This window comes from Rhea pennata, chromosome 5 (assembly GCF_028389875.1).
Source record: "Rhea pennata isolate bPtePen1 chromosome 5, bPtePen1.pri, whole genome shotgun sequence".
Lineage (NCBI taxonomy): Eukaryota > Metazoa > Chordata > Aves > Rheiformes > Rheidae > Rhea > Rhea pennata.
Genome location: NC_084667.1, coordinates 3,576,543 through 3,592,504, shown reverse-complemented (window position 1 = coordinate 3,592,504; position 15,962 = coordinate 3,576,543). Strand labels below are relative to the sequence as shown.

Below are 15,962 nucleotides of genomic sequence, written 5' to 3'. Positions count from 1 at the left end.
GCATTTGTCGAGATTAATTTTAACTTGACCTAAAGCTATGTGGTTTTATTTCCATTAGTGAACCTCTTAACTAGACAATTATTCAATCAGCTCAACAGTTATTTACTTATTCTGTTACAGGCATTTACAGCTGCACACACACAGGAAAATGCTTAAAAATATTTACCTCTTATTAAGTATTTGGTTGTAAAGGCAAAAGCTTTCAACAGTGCCATCGTAACTGGAAGCTGCACAAAATTAAGAGGGAGGCTTGGTACTGGCCAAGTAGATAGGGGCCAGTGCTGACTATATTCCAGAGCTGCATCGTCACTTTTGGGATAAATTCACATTCTAGAATAGGATAACCAAATACAAACATCTCTCGGTAGTTATTAAATGACTCAATAAATATTTATTAAAAAAAAAAACAAAAAATCCAAGTCTTGTTTAAGTGGCAACAATGAGCTGTTATTTTGCCTTCCAAAATCAGTTTGGCAGTCCCTGTATGCACCACGTTTTATATTACATGCTGGCGGGAGAGCAAGGGGCGGGGGAGAAGTAAAATGGAAGAGGCACTGACTCAGGTGACAGGCGTTTCTGGCTTCCAGGAGTCAGTTAAAGATGCCTCTGTGGATACAGCCTGCTCGTGTCAAGGTCACGTGTCGTCCGCGTCGGCCGCGCTGTCGTTATCGCTCGCCACAAGGACCTCTCTGTTCTCGTACGTCCAGAACCCATTCAGGTCGATCAGAATGCTGGTAACTGTGTCTCCTTGACTGCTATTGATCAAGTCTTGAAGGGAGATTTTGTAAGGATCCTTAGGCTTTACCATATCAAAGATTTCATCCTATGAAAGCAAAATCAAAATTGAAGAAAGAGGGAGGGGAAAAGAAGGGGGAGAAAAACCCCACACTACTAATGAATAGCAACTATTTTATACCATACACTGAATGATCTTTTGGTAACCAGTGCCATTCACAGCAATTTACCAAAAGCTGTTAAGAAGGCCCCAAATCTTTTTAGATACAAAGTATAATAATTTGCTAGAGATGGGAGCAATGTGTGCAGCTATTTTTATTGATGTTTTTCAGTCAGCAGCCACCCACACTCAAATAATCCTTAATTATAAAACAGACACGTAATATATTTAAATGTAAGGCATGGCAGTATAGATACTTTGCCTATTAATAAGGAAACTACTAGAACAGTTGTACACTAAAATTTTATTCTAGAGCAACTTCTGAAGAGAGAGTCATTTTCAAACTTACAAAAAGGACAAATCAGAATACGTCTACTATTCTGCAAATAAATATACCTCAACTTAGAAACTACAGTATTACATAAGTAAATTATGAAATGCTTGTTCAGCTAGTTCACGTAGTACTACTCAGGAAAACTAACCTTGACGTCCTGAAAAGAAACCGGTTCTTGTCCATGGATTTTCATTTGTTCCTGAATAGCCTAGAAATAAAAGTTAGAAATAGTAGTGCAGTACTATACTGACACACTGTATGAAACTTTTTTTAGAAAATACTGTCATATCTTAAAAGGTATCACACTGTGACAAAGCATTAATGGTGCAGCTGCAACCACTCTTCTCTTCCATAAGCGAGGCAGAAGTGAGTTTTCCCATAATCAATGATCTGCTCCACAGTTCTCAGTCAACAGGATGAGCGTAAAACTTTCATTATGATGATTTATTTAGTATTCGGCACATGAGATTTGTAGAAACGTGGATATGAAGGTTCACTGAACGACTCAGACCAGGAAGTTTTCTTGTTTGTGCCATAAGTGGACATTTCTGGATGAAGTAAAATACTATTCCCTATTATGAGCCCTTTCAGTGTGATGCTATTTAAACAGCTGTATCACCAAGCCTCTGCCTGCAGAAAACAACTATGAAAAAAACATTTGTTTTGCGAATACTGTACTGCCTTGTCAGGATATATCAGCATAGTCCCTGTAGGTGCAGATCTACCCACACTCACACTAGCATAAAAGCAATTATTCAGACTCAAAAGGAATTTTTTCTGATTTCAAGAGAAGGCGTCCATAGCACATTCCATTTCCAAAGGCTTGCGGAGGACCACAGCGTGCAGTCTAACCAACTGTCTGCTGGCGTCAAGGAGCCTTTTCAATTCCTAAGGCACAAGACATTACCGGGAACGGGCAAACAAAACGGCCGTGAGTTGACAGCTTATACAGAATTACCTTGTTAAGCTGACTTTCATACTAAGATACTCAAGAATTATGACGACACTAAAATTTGTATTTTTGTGAAGTGTAAAATATTACATATTAAAATCCTTTATTAGAGTCAGAGTTACTGACAGCTGGTACGGCCCCAAGTCTCTGTGCATCCTACTGCCAAGGAAACAAAGTGAAGGAAGTGGTGGGAATGGTGGACTGTAAAAGCAAGGAGATATGATGAGTAGTTTCTTAATTTCTCTAGGATCCTTACTATTGTCATGTCCTGGCCCAGCTGTTTCCCATTAAGACAGACAGTAACCAAAGTACTGAAGTCAATCATCTGTTTCATAGTCTTTATACAACACAGCTACACTACCACTACATTAAATCAATGTCAATGATCAATGGCCAATGCAAAACCCTGCCTGCACCTGGACCAGAGTAACACCACGCAAACAGCAAGCTCTAGGGGCCAACCGATTAGAAGCAACGTTGCAAGAAAGGAGCTGGATGTCTTGGCAGACGAGAAACTGCACAAGGGCCCGCAGCATGCCCCTGCACTGATGAAGGCAGGCATGTACTGGGCTGCACTGGTGTGCTACGGTTATAGCCAGCAGGTTCAGGAAGTGATTATTCCCCGCTACTCCACATTTGAATGCAGGACTCTAGGTGCAGCCTCACACTTTTTGGATCCCCAGTATACAACAGGCAGTGACAAATGAGAGTAAGTCCAGCAAAGAGCTACCAGGATGGTTTAGAGGCTGAAGCACAGAGCACCTATGAAGAAAGGCTTGAGAAGGGGGTTTATTTAGTTGGGAGAAAGGCAGCGGATGGGACTTAGTTACTGCCTTCAACTACCTAGCAGATGGTCTGGCTGGACAGCTAGACTCTCCTTGGAGGCCTGCACTGAAAGGACAAGAGGAAAGGGACACAGACTGCTGTGGTCAAAGGGGAAGCAGGGAGGAACTTCTCTGGAAGGGTGAGCAAACAGTGGAACAAGTTACAAGCAGAGACTTCAGATTCTGCTTCTTTAGAGTTACTCGAAACTCACCAGGATACTGCCTCGAGCAATGTGACCTAACCATGAAGTTGGCCCTGCTTTGAATAGATGGTAGAAGCAGGGAACCTCAAGAAGTCCCTTTCAACTTAGATTACTCCATTATTCTAAACTGCTAGAAGACATAGGGGATGGGGGGAAAGAGGTGGGGTTATAAACATCCCTTTCCTTTTTAGGAAAGATTTTCCAGATTAAAAAAAAATCATATTTTTATAAAATCATATAGCTGCAGTCATTATCACCCAAAATTTATGCTAGAGACTTATAACTATATAGAAATGAAGAGGATACAAGATTATGCCTTTGAGCAGGCTTGAATGCTTTACTTAGAATTGAACAAAATATATACTTGTTCTACACACTTACAGCGTGGGGCTAAGTACAATGACACACTTTATTCTTAAAGATAGAGTACAAAGACCCACATAGAGAAAATTGAAATGTTTGTCCCTGCCTCTAAATATACACCATTGAAGGACCCTGAACATGAGAAATGCCTTACTCAACACTTAGCATAACCCGCCCCTCAATTTTTTTTTAATTGTTTAACATTCCCCTATCCAAACTCCCCCTGCCTATGACATTTGAGGTATCAATTCAAAATAAATAAATAAATGAATAAATATAATGCAGCTATGGAAGCAATGGAAAAAAGTATAGCGTAAGAAATGCAAGAAGCTTTTCTGCATCAATACACTGAATATAAGGTCCCACAATTGTACAAGTCATCACCACATTTTAGTATTTTTATTTCTTATATTGAATTTTAGCATCATAGTGGAAACTAAAAACATAGGGAATAACCAGTTAGAACCACCATAAGAGATTTTAATAGGTAATTGTCAGGCAATTTCAATAATAAAAAAAAAAGAAAATATTTTTCCTAGATGAAATCAAACCAGTTAATTTCAATTGCAAATAAACTGTTGAAAATACCTTTTAAATTCTTTCCAAGTTTTGGAGTACAGTTTTTTTAATATTTTAAGTCTTCTAAGAAGCAGTCACTAGTCTCCCAGTGGGTATCGGTAATTTAAAGTGATTCCCTGCAGATCTGTATGCAGAAGCACACAGGCTATAACACCATAAACACAGAAAATGGCCCACCTATATAAAGAGACTTACCCTAAAGAAATAATTAAGGGAAAAGACATTCAGGTATCCTTTGTTCTCTATATCAAGCAGTTTGAAAATATATTGCAGAGCTGCAGGCTCCTTTCTGTTTTCTAATGCAAGCACAAAGTCCAGGTAGGTCTTATAGTCCTAAAAGCAGATACAATCATGTTTATTACAGTCTACTCTCTAAATTGATTTTGCAAGCAGGAACATTGTAATCGGCAGCTATTTCATTGTAGGGGAGCAGTTCGTTTCCCGAAAAAGACAACATGAAACAGAAAATGGCTGCTGCCACTGATGTGAACAGAAAAGTCAGTTTCCAGTCACTGCTGAGGGTAGCAAATCCACTACCACTTTACATGCAAATTAGGATTCCAAGCAGAAATCCAAATTTAAAGGCTATACATACACTTTTAAACAATGCTTTTTTATTACATCCTTAGACTGCTTAGCGTACTCAACTAGCGAAGAAAAGCCAGTAACAAATTTTCATTAGAACAAGTTATAAATGTACATTATAAGTAAGTTTACAGTTATCTGAGAGTAAACTATACAACCAATTAAAGCACACAATCCTTAGATCAGAGTTGCTAATTTGGCCAATCACATTTTAATCTGTGACAATTAACAGAAATCCTGTGGTCCTATATATGCAACCACCTTATCTGCCTTAAGCACCAGATCTTTGTGCTACCACTCAGAGAGATCTTGATAGGCTGGAGAAACGGGCAGACAGGAATGTCATGAAGTTCAACAAAGCGAAGTGCAGAGTCCTGCACCTGGGTAGACATAAACCCATGCACCAGCACAGGCTGAGGACCGACCAGCTGGAGAGCAACTTTGCAGAGAAGGACTTGGCGGTCTTGGTGGACAGCAAACTGAATTCAAGTCTGTGATATGTCCTCGCAGCAAAGAACACCAACAGCATCCTGGGCTGCACTAGAACAAGCGTCACCAGGAGGTCAAAGGAGATGATCCTTCCCTTCTACTCAGCCCTGGTGAGGCCACATCTGGAGTGCTCCCCAGCATGAGAGAGACATGGACATACTGCAGCCAGCCCAGCAAAGAACGATTAAGGGACTGGGGCAGCTGTTGCAAGTGGAGAGGCTGAGACTACTCAGCCCTGGTGAGGCCACATCTGGAGTGCTCCCCAGCATGAGAGAGACATGGACATACTGCAGCCAGCCCAGCAAAGAACGATTAAGGGACTGGGGCAGCTGTTGCAAGTGGAGAGGCTGAGAGAGCTGGGAATCTTTAGCCTAATGAAAAGGCGGCTCAGGGAAGATGTCATCATTGTGCATAAATACCTGAAAGCGGGGTAGTAAAGAAGACAGAGCCAGATTCTTCTTAGTGCTGCCCAGTGAGAAAACAAGAGGCAGCAAACTGAAATTAAAATTCCATTTAAATGTAGGAAAACGATTTTACTGTGAGGGCATTTGAACACTGAAACAGATTGAGCAGAGGGGTGGAAATATTCAAAATACAGCTAGACATGTCCATTTCAGAAATCTGTTCTTGTTGACCCTGCTTTAAATACTGGAGTTCGATTAGATGATCTCCAGAGGTCCCTTCCAATCTCAGTGATTCTGTGAATCTATGAAACACTGCAAAGATGAGGAACACAGAAGAATTGTGCTCCTGAATTTGTCATGTATCACTTTTAGAGACAAATCACGTGAACGTAGATACTGAAAGTAGTGATAAACTAAGGAAAGCTTTCAGAAGAAACAGTATGAGCTTTAATTTTAGCTTTAATTTCAGGTTAGACTTGCCATTGTTTACAGCTGTAGATAACCTACATTAAAATTACCACGGTCTTCATAACGAAACATACAGGTTAGCTAACCGTTGGGTTCCTCTTAAGATGTGTCACTTCTCTTTGGCTCTCATAACTAAAGAATTTAATGTCATTAAAAAGCATTGCTATATCTAAACATTTTATCAACATGCAGTTTGCATTACTGACTGTACAAATAGAAGAGAAACTTCATCTTAGATTATCTGGATTTTTTTAACACCTCTGCTTTTCAAAAAAAAAAAAGCAACTCCTGTCTTTCAGATACATTGAAATCATCCTGACATCAGAAAATTATTTTTCTGATCTGTTGTGCTGTCAGTCGCACACATAATAGGAAACAAAAATTACTTTACATCCAGCCATTATTTATTTTGGAGATACTGATCATGAGTCATCTTCCATAGCAATAAGCAGATTTAAATTGGCAACAGAGTAAATATACGTAATTACCATTTCTCCATCATAAGTTAGGCATTCCTGGAAGACACGATCCAAGAATATGTTGGTCAGAGTCCCCGTTCCATAGCGGGACAGCTCCTCTTTGCTGAGCATGCCATTGTGATCTTTATCAAGGTTTAAGTACTGGCCTAGAGAGGGGATAAAGAGGCCAAAACATAACACCCCTAAATCAGCAAAGAACTGTTTAATGGAGGAAAACGTTTAGCACATATTTAACATTTAACTGCACTAATGTTATGATTCATATTATTAAATGGATCTAAATTCCAGCTCCATAAGAATATTCGTAGAGCACCATAAACGAATGCAGAACACAGGGGAGATAAGAATTCCTGTAATGAGGTGCTAATAGCTCTACTCAAAGCCAATCAGTCAAAAATAAAGGCTGAGTACACACAGAAAGGAACACAGGAGTTAAGTGCTGGCTTTTTAAGCTAGCATCTTCATCAGAAATTTGCAGTAAAAAAGAGCCAAAGGTGATGCAAAAGTATGACCAGAACAGTCAAAAAAGAAGGTACAGAGGAATGCAAGGAACAATGCGACAGTAAACAGGGAAAGAAGAAAATCTATAAAAGAAAGTTAGGAAGATGTACTGATGGTGTATCTAGAGGAGTTGAAACAACAAGGTATCAGCAGAATTTAAAGAGGCAATAACAGAGAAAAATAACACTAAGTATGTGATTATGTCATACAAAGTAGAGAAAAAAATCACCTATAAAGGAACCTACCATAAACTCTTAATGCAGAAGGAGCAGAAAACCAGTTTGTTTCTTGACTTTCTTTAGAAAGTTCTTCATCCCTTAACTAGATGAAACATAAAAGTCGGGATTCAGGAAGAGTAAACTAAAATGTCAACACCGTATGTTACAAGAGCTTACCTCCAATAAGTCATCTAGGAAGCTGCAAGCTAAAATATCCTGAATCTTTATCTTCCCTACAGGAAGAAAAAAAAAAGTACATTATAAAAATCACCCCCCAGCATATCTATTTGGCTGTCCTTACTTAGGTGGTTCTACTTAAGCAAAAGGTACTCTGAGCAGAAATGCTTTTCTTTTCAATTAACCAATCTTTAAATGACAACCTTATTCTTGATGTTAAAAGATAAAATAAGAATACCTTTTAAATGACTTAACAAGAAAGCAAGCCTGATACTGAGAGAAGAGGAGTTATCTTGGAACTTTAAATGTCAGAAAACTAGACAAAATAAATGAGTGTTCAACATCAGCTTGAAATACCAAATAAACACAAAGAAAATACATGTTTAAAACTCCTATTGGACTAATAATATCTCTCAGATGATGCAATATTTTTATACTTTCAGGAACTATAGACCTGACAAAGCTAAGGTGGCAAAATGAACTTCTGGTGAGAAGATACTTGCTATGCAAATGGTCATGAAAAACAATGACAGTATAATTTCTCATGTATCTGCTCTACATGTTTGTAACTACCTCTGCCCGAGTCTTCTGCCCACACAGCTCTGACATCTTCAGCTAGCACAGCTAGATCTTGAAAAGGCACGTAGTTTGCAACTAACTTAATTCAAGGGCATAGGAAAAAGCACACTGTTGCCCAAGTGAGCTGTATCTTAATAACAGGATTAGCTGTCACAACTGAAAACCTTTTCTCACGAGGATACGTGCTGTACACAAATCTAATCATAGGAGAAGGACATCGTAATAAGCCTTCCTGAGCATTTGCACAGCTCTACTGGTGTTCCGCCAAGCAGTTCTGAGTTAGTAGTTGTTACACACAGTTTTCTCTGCATTATGATGAAACATCACCTTTTTTGTTAACTTCAATATGATAGCTCTATAGTACCACAATTGAGGGATATTTCACTAAAACTCATTAACACAGTGTGTGTCATGGTCTTCAGTGCAGATTTATCTTCAAATACAAGATTGCTGAACTGAAGCCTATAAAGATAACTATGTATCACTTTGAAGGTGCAAATAGTTTCAGTCCAATCATTTTAGAAGTGAGAATATTTCCACATATTTAGAATTTTGAAAATATGGACCTACCTGTTCTGAGAGGATCTAGAAAGAAGAAGAATTTTCTAACTGCTGTGCAGACATAGAAGGAGTAAAAAGACTTTTCTAAACCATCCAGCTGTGGCAAAGTGGGGATGAGTTCCAAAATATAGTTTTCCAAATCCTGTAAAATCAAGAAAGAACACATGCACAGAAACTTTAAATACAACTACTGTTTAAATTGCATTTGTTCTTTAGACTACACTCTGACTTTCAAGCATTATTTGTTAAAAATACAGTCCCTGTAACCATGCAGGAAAGAGCAAGAAGGCAGGCAGAAGAGCTTCTGTCTCAGTGCAAGAAATCCTTAGTTGCGTGTGTAATGTGTGTGTGTGGTGCCAAAGCTGAAATGGCCTACAAACAAAGCACAATGTTAAAAAGCCCAGTGCATAACTCATAATTGGATTATCTTATTGCTGAATATTCTTTAATAGATCTTTTAGATTGAGTCTTCTTATTTATTTTATAATATTAATTTCTGTTAGAACAGGAAAATAGCTTATTCCTTCAGACCTGCTCTGGTCATGCTTTTCCTGATTTTTACTCTATTCTACTAAATCTATTAAAATGTTAATCATATGAAGTCTTAATATCTCTTTTGCAACCTCTTTTTCAGAGCATTACCCATGTGTTGCTAAGGCCAGCAGCAGTCTCACCAGCAAATCTCTATCACAAGGGGTTGCTATTTATCCAAACAAATCTCCTTTCCCCAAATCTAGATTATAATTTGGCTTTTATGGTGTAAAACTGGAACAGAACTAGAGCCCTACTGATACTTCATCCTCTGAGTAAAGACAGACGTTAAATTCATCAAGGATTAATTACTTACTGATTCTCTGAGGTAGCCCTGTCCTGCCACGTCATATAAACTGAGACCTATTCTTGTCTGATGAAGCCACACTGTTAATAAATAAATAAATAAATAAGGCACATGGCAATCATTGATATTAAGTACCTCCCCATATTTCTTGATTTTTCTAAGACTTAAACAGAGCCAAAATAGATACCAAATCATCTTAAAAATCCACAATTCACCCTCTGAGTTGGTAAGTCACTAGAGATACATAGCATGAAACAGTCTTGGTTGCAGCATAATAACTAGTCATGAGAAGTGTCACATTATATCTGGTACATTGAATCAGATGGATTTGTTCTTTTTCATCAAACTAGACAGATGTGGAACAAGTTTTCACTGCAGTTGCCATGTAGCATATAGGTTGCGTGTCAAAGATTGCTTCAGCACAGATTGCACAGCCCCTTCTACAACATGAGACACTGCAGCTACACTCAATAGTCCTGACCTCACTTCTGAGTTACACTAGTAGAACTGGAACAGCACAGGCATCTACTTTTGTACTGGGAATGGCAGTACACAGGACAAAGTACTTCAGGGCAGCAGTAACAGCAAGAGGTAGGGCAAGAAAACCTTTATGGTCACAACTCAGAAAGTATCATCTTCCTATCACTCTGCCATTTCTAGAGCACAGTAACAGAGATGGAGTACAGATTAGGCATGGAAAAGCAGAATTCACACCCCCTGTTAAACCTAACTTTCCTTTAGTGAACAAACAGTTTAAAAGTTTTCCCAGGAGCTGAACTTCGTATCAACATTCTTCTTTCCTGGTTAGTGTTTGTCAAAGCAGGTTAAGCAGCTGTGGAGTGAATCCCTTCACCACTTACTCCTTCGCCCTTCTTTCAGCACCACACTGAGGGATAGTTAGCAGCAAATACAGAGGGAAGTTACTAATTCCAATCTAAACTATTAAGTGAAAGCTCCAACAGAATATTACGTCATTTCTTCTTCCTTTAACAGTTGCTGCTCTGGTCTTTAGGGCTTATAAAAAAAACACATCTGCACAACAGACAATAGAAGTGATCTTGGTTACTGTACAAACACGTTACTGGGCTGATTTTACTCGACGATGTTGAAAGCTAGGTAAAAAACAAGGATTCTCATTCAACTGGCTCAAGTGGGACCTGCAAACAAACATTGTGATGGGACTCTGAGTTGGCCAAAGTCTGAAAATGAAATCATATCAAGACGGGACGTTCTAAAACCAAAAGGCTTCCAGACTCAAAATTTGTTTTTACTTTTTTGCAGAAAAGTAGTAAAAACAGGAAACAAAAAGGTATTGCCTTGGACACACAAGAATTAATTTATTTTACCCAAGAGTTTTAAGAGCTCCAAAAGTTTTAAGAGCTCTAAAACAATCTCTGTCGTGTCTTTCTGAAATTATCTCTTCATCTCCTTCGTCTCCTTCCATCCTGCAGCTTTTGATCCTGCTGTTTTTTGCAAGCAGGTCTATTACTCCTGCCATGAATAGCATATTTTGCATTTTTACCCACCATGTCTCCTACTCAGCACCTCCCTTACCGCTTGCCCCTTTCATCCTCCGCTCCACAAGATCTTCTAAGTTAAACAAACTCAGCTGCTCTAGAGAAAAGTGCCATCCTCCTCTCCTGAAGGCTCTACCTGACCTGAGAATGCAATACCTACAAGGCAATGAGGCAACCTTCCTTTCTGCTGCTCAGCCTTATCCTTTCAAATAAGATCTAATAGAGATACACAAGCTATTGTGTTTTTCAGCATCAGCTGTTATTTATAAGCAAAAATAATAGAAAACATGGCAAAGCTATAGTGAAAAGCACACGATCAAGTATTTAACTCAAGAATATCCTTATGTGTTTGAAGAGCACAGCTGTAAAATATAGATAACAACATTCTGTAAAAAGAAAAAAAAAACAGGCTGGTAAATAAAGCTCTACATTCTGTAAAACATTCTGTAAAAGGAAATAACATTCTGTAAAAGGAAAAAAAAAACAGCTGGTAAATAAAGCTCTACCTACTGGACATTTTGATCCCAGTGATCAGGGTCATATTGGCCACATAGCAACTCTACTCTGGTTCAGGCAATACTGCCTGAATAAAGTATTATATTATAGTATTATATTATATTTATATAATATTATATTTATATATAATACAAATATATAATATATGTGATAAATAGATTAAGCAGATCTCTGGCTGATGGGAGAGGCTGACTTCAGATGTAGGGGGATCCCCCACACCTTGCAATAATCAAGAAAAAAAAAACTCTAAAACCTACAGGAAAATATCATTCACAATAAAGGGCTAGATCTCACTACTGTTGAAGAGAGCAGCAAATAATTACAGATTTAAAAACAGCCTTGAAAATAAAACAACTCTTTAACAGAGAGGAAGCATCAACTAACCTTTTCGCATGACATAATTGAAAAACTGCATGATAGATATCCTCCCATAAGGATCATTATGCAGTAATTTAGCAAAGATCTTAGCTGTGAAGAACTGCCTGCAAAACATAAACAAAAAGCTAATTCTGTGTATCTGGTAACACTGCACTGCCATATCCATTTACAGGATTCAAAACCTGCACTTTAAAATGTGTTTCTAATAAGATAGCATGTGTTCAGTGTCTTCAAAGAGGTTAATTTGCTACACTGCAGCCAATAAGTCTTCTATGAATTTTTGGAACATATACACTTAGTTAAGATCCTACCAAGAAACAATGGTAAATTTATAAAGCAGCAGCCTTTGCTGTTCATGAACAGGAGCATTCTTCAGTGACTCAGGATTTTTAAGACGTTTTGTTTAATTTAATTCCACATTAGTACAAATATTTGGCAGTTCCCAATCTTACACTATGATACAGGCATAAAGAGAACCAACAGTTCTGTGAACAAATCTGCTTCTGCACAAAACCCAAAGCTATGTGCACAAGCAGTTTCCAACAGGAGAGTAAAGAAGGACTATTTATTGTATGATGTACAAAGTAGAAATTTATCCATCTGAAGATGCCAGGGAAAGCTGGTTTACTGACCACTCCAGCATCATGAAAATGCCTATGCTTATTAGAACTTCTTCAAAAGGCTGTGGTATCCCCTTCTGCAAACTTCTCTATCCAAAGATCCCAGAAGGATGTAGGACAATAGAAGCTTTGCAAGAAAGCAAAGCAGTAAGTTCACCAATAACTTTACGAACATTATTTCTCTCCCCATTAAACTGCTTCTATCTACTTCAATAATCAAAAGCAATGACACTTAGATTTAGCCAGAATAAGTATAGAAAAGAGAGGAAAGCCTTACTTGCATTTAGGTCCAGCTTTTTCACCAACTTTCAAGAAGTTCTCATAGTTGATCATTGCTTCTTCTCCAGTCATTGGTGATGTCTGATGTTTGTCCAGCAGAAACCAGAGATTCTTAAAAGGCATTTATATTCAGTTAAGAAGGTATCTCTCTATAGATGGCAATGTGCTTAAGACAGCGTGTACAAGAACATGTTTTTACTGCAGTTATTTCAAGTAATCAGCACACAATGTCAGTTAAGCCAGAAAAGCAAGCAATCAGTATTTCCACTGCTCCAAACTGGTGTCATATACACCTGTATGTGTTACTAGGATTTCTAGGGCCACATCCTGCTGTCTTAGCACTGCAGTAAACCCTACCATCTTTGAAGTTTCTCTGAATGGTATGTAAACAGAACCTATTTCTTCTTCTGGGCCAACAGGAAAATTGTTGGAATACACTGAAAGAGTAGAAGCCATTAATTTAGACCCTATGTATGTCATAACATCCAAGTTCTACATTTAGATTACACAACACTTCAGCTTTAGCCATTATTTTATACCAAGCCCACTCTCCCAGGTACAAAGCACCTTACGAACTGCACAAGGAGATTCTGTGGATGGACAGAAGACAGTAAAACTCTGTAGACAGAGGAATTGTCAAAATCCGTTTAAAACATACAGAAAATATTTTCTCACCTGAAGCTCTTCATTATCCAACAGCTCTCTACTTTTTCTTTGCAGAAACACTGCTCTAGACTCTTCTCTTAATTTCTGAAGCAAGACTTCATCTTCAGCTGGCAGCTAGAAATTGTGGCATTTCAATTTTCTGTACAGCAGTAGCATTCAAATCTACAGAGCTAGCAAGTATTCTTAATTAGGTCTGACTCGTCTTCTGATGCTGTTCCACTCCATAGAAAATAATGGAATATCTACCTGAACGCTGTGTGGTATCTGCTTCTTCTAGATAGAGAACTATCACTTGCATGCTCTCTCAGATTATTTTAATATTGAAATAGATATTTAAAGCACTTCTTTGACATGAGAAACTTGAAAAGACCTACTTCACATCTGATAACCCACCTAGTAAGCTCTTGCACGGCTGCAAGAGAGGAGGGCTCTCACATAGAAGGCATTTACTACCGTGCTATTACTCAGGAAAGAGAGGAGTGCCTTCTGTTTCATAGTAGGCCTGAATCTCAAAGATGAAATCGTCTACTAGACAAGATCAATTAGATCTGGTAAGCAAGATGGTAAGTAAGCTTAGCATAAAAGTTCTGCTGCTGTTTACATGAGAAGCTATACAGCACTACCAGAATTTGAATGTATATTCATACATTTGTATGCATATCAGCAACCAAAGCAAAGGCATTTGAGAATTTCATTAGCAGAAAGTCATGTTCCTATGGAATATCTTGGAAGGGTATATAGTAGCTGAACAACTGTGTTGGCAAATGCTAACAATATCAAAATGTCAATCTCATGCTCTTTATTTCCACCTGCATATGATTTACCTCAGAAATAAATACCCTGACCAAAAATTTCTGCTGGATAATGCAAGCAGCAGCTCTGTCTTTAGTCTGTAAGATTAATGACACATTCTTTTCATGACCACCACTGTGTCTAAACAGAAATAGGTAGATGTGTATTGTATAACACTGGTATATCAAAAACTAGGTAAAATAAGAAGCAAATTTCTCTGAAAGAGAAAAAGGATTTTATCATTTTATTCAACAGCCAAGACTATTTCCTGATTAATGGTAGCATTAGCAAGCTATTTCATGGCCTTTTAGAGGATGCTTAGCAACTGATTTTTTGGAACTGCTGAAATCCACAGCTGTAGACTGTGGTTCAGTAACCCACACTGCAGGCTTAGTAACCCACATTTTTCAGATCTTGATCTACTTAAGGTTCTGGAGCTGAAATGCCCCTTTGAATATTCATACTTTCTTTTATAATAAGGATTAGTCTCAGGTTTACGTACAGCTGGATACCTCACTTACTCTGTAGTAAAAACGTGGTATGTTCATGTATGATGTATTGTCACTTTTTCTTCCTCCTTTCCATTCCATGTAGTATTTTGTGAACAATTCCATTTCTTCATCCTTTAGCTCCTGCTCACTCTTTTTGGCTGATTAATAGAGAAAAGAATTTTCACACTGTACTCCAAATATGCAGCATTTCGATGTAACGAGCAGCGTGAAAAAAGAAAAACAGCAATCACGAGTTTTACACCCCCACGCTGTTTAATAAGTTATAATGAGGAATCGGGGGTGAAGTAAATGAAGCGCATGGCTACTACCTAAATAAAACAGGTGCGCTGATCACGTTAAACGCCTGCTCTACCTCAGGATCTACAAAGCACCTTATCCAGTAACTGCAAGTACTTGGTACTGTATGGTTATGTGGCTGGGGCCAATTTCCCCGTGGTTACACAAGTTCTTCAGTGCGCCGCCGCGGCCGTTACCCGCCGCCGCGGCCGTTATCCGCCGCCGCGGCCGTTACCCGCCGCCGCGGAGCCCGCGGCAGCGAGGGGCGGAGCTCCGCGCCCTGAGGGCGAGACCGCGGCCCCAGGCGCTGCGCCCGCCCGCCCGGCCCGGCCTCCCGCCGCCGCGGCACTCACGGGCGCTGCGGGCCGCCAGGCGGCCCCGGAGGCTCCGCTTCCAGTCCATGTCCCCCGCGGCGGCGGCGGCAGTCAGCCCCGCGCATCCGGGCTACCGGCGCCCGGGCCACGTGACCGGCACGTCGCCACGGCGGGCCAGGCCCCTAGCGACGGCACCACCACCACCACCACGCATGCGCGTTGCCTGGCCGCGCCCACGTGACCCGCCAAGCGCCGCGCCCGCAACTGATCCCGCAGGGCAACGCGCAGCGCGGCGGTGTGTGCGGCGCCCCTCACTGATTGGGTACGTGGGGTCACGTGGAAGTCAGCACGCCCCTGCCCGTTAAGCTCCGATTGGCTCGAAGAGCAACGCGCCGCGTTCGGGCCGCGGTTCCGGTCTGCGTGCCGGGCAAGTCGCATGGCGGCCGCCACCACCCCTAAGCGCGGCCCTGCTGGGATGCGGTAGTGCCGAGCTGCCCGCGGCTGCCGCGCAGCGTGCGAGGTGGGTCTGTCCGCGGAGAGGCACCGACGCAGCCCCGGCGGGAACAACGCTTCCTGCCGTGGCGCAGGGGCCGGGGAGGACAGGAGGAGGCGAGGGCGGGCTGCCGGCCTGTGTTTCCCAGCG

At 40.2% G+C, this 15,962-nt stretch overlaps 2 protein-coding genes across 3 annotated transcripts in view; one reads left to right on the top strand and one right to left on the bottom strand.

Annotated features, from left to right (window-relative positions):
• Nucleotides 1-367: 367 nt before the first annotated feature.
• On the bottom strand, nucleotides 368-15,533 carry PPP2R3C (protein phosphatase 2 regulatory subunit B''gamma). The gene is made up of 13 exons (XM_062577995.1): nucleotides 15,359-15,533; nucleotides 14,739-14,866; nucleotides 13,435-13,539; nucleotides 12,758-12,870; nucleotides 11,867-11,964; nucleotides 9,459-9,529; nucleotides 8,621-8,753; nucleotides 7,472-7,527; nucleotides 7,322-7,397; nucleotides 6,585-6,721; nucleotides 4,346-4,483; nucleotides 1,378-1,437; nucleotides 368-823 (listed from the first exon to the last, which is right to left on the bottom strand). The coding sequence occupies exons 1-13, from the start codon at nucleotides 15,405-15,407 to the stop codon at nucleotides 635-637; spliced, it is 1,353 nt and encodes a 450-aa protein (XP_062433979.1). The 5' UTR covers nucleotides 15,408-15,533; the 3' UTR covers nucleotides 368-634.
• The window catches only part of PRORP (protein only RNase P catalytic subunit), a 50,432-nt gene continuing 49,986 nt past the window's right edge, over nucleotides 15,517-15,962 (top strand). For both annotated transcript variants that reach the window (XM_062577991.1, XM_062577990.1), the window contains exon 1: nucleotides 15,517-15,839. The gene's annotated coding sequence lies outside the window, so the exon portion shown is untranslated. The remainder of the gene's footprint in view (nucleotides 15,840-15,962) is intronic.

Bases quoted from the DNA above. Each gene is read 5' to 3' on its own strand.
- PPP2R3C (XM_062577995.1), bottom strand. From the start codon at position 15,407: ATGGACTGGAAGCGGAGCCTCCGGGGCCGCCTGGCGGCCCGCAGCGCC. The intron at 8,754-9,458 runs GTAAGTAATTAA...TTGATTTTACAG, and splicing joins AGGGCTACCTCAGAGAATCA to GATTTGGAAAACTATATTTT. The intron at 824-1,377 runs GTTAGTTTTCCT...TTGCTTTCATAG, and splicing joins TTTCTTTTCAGGACGTCAAG to GATGAAATCTTTGATATGGT.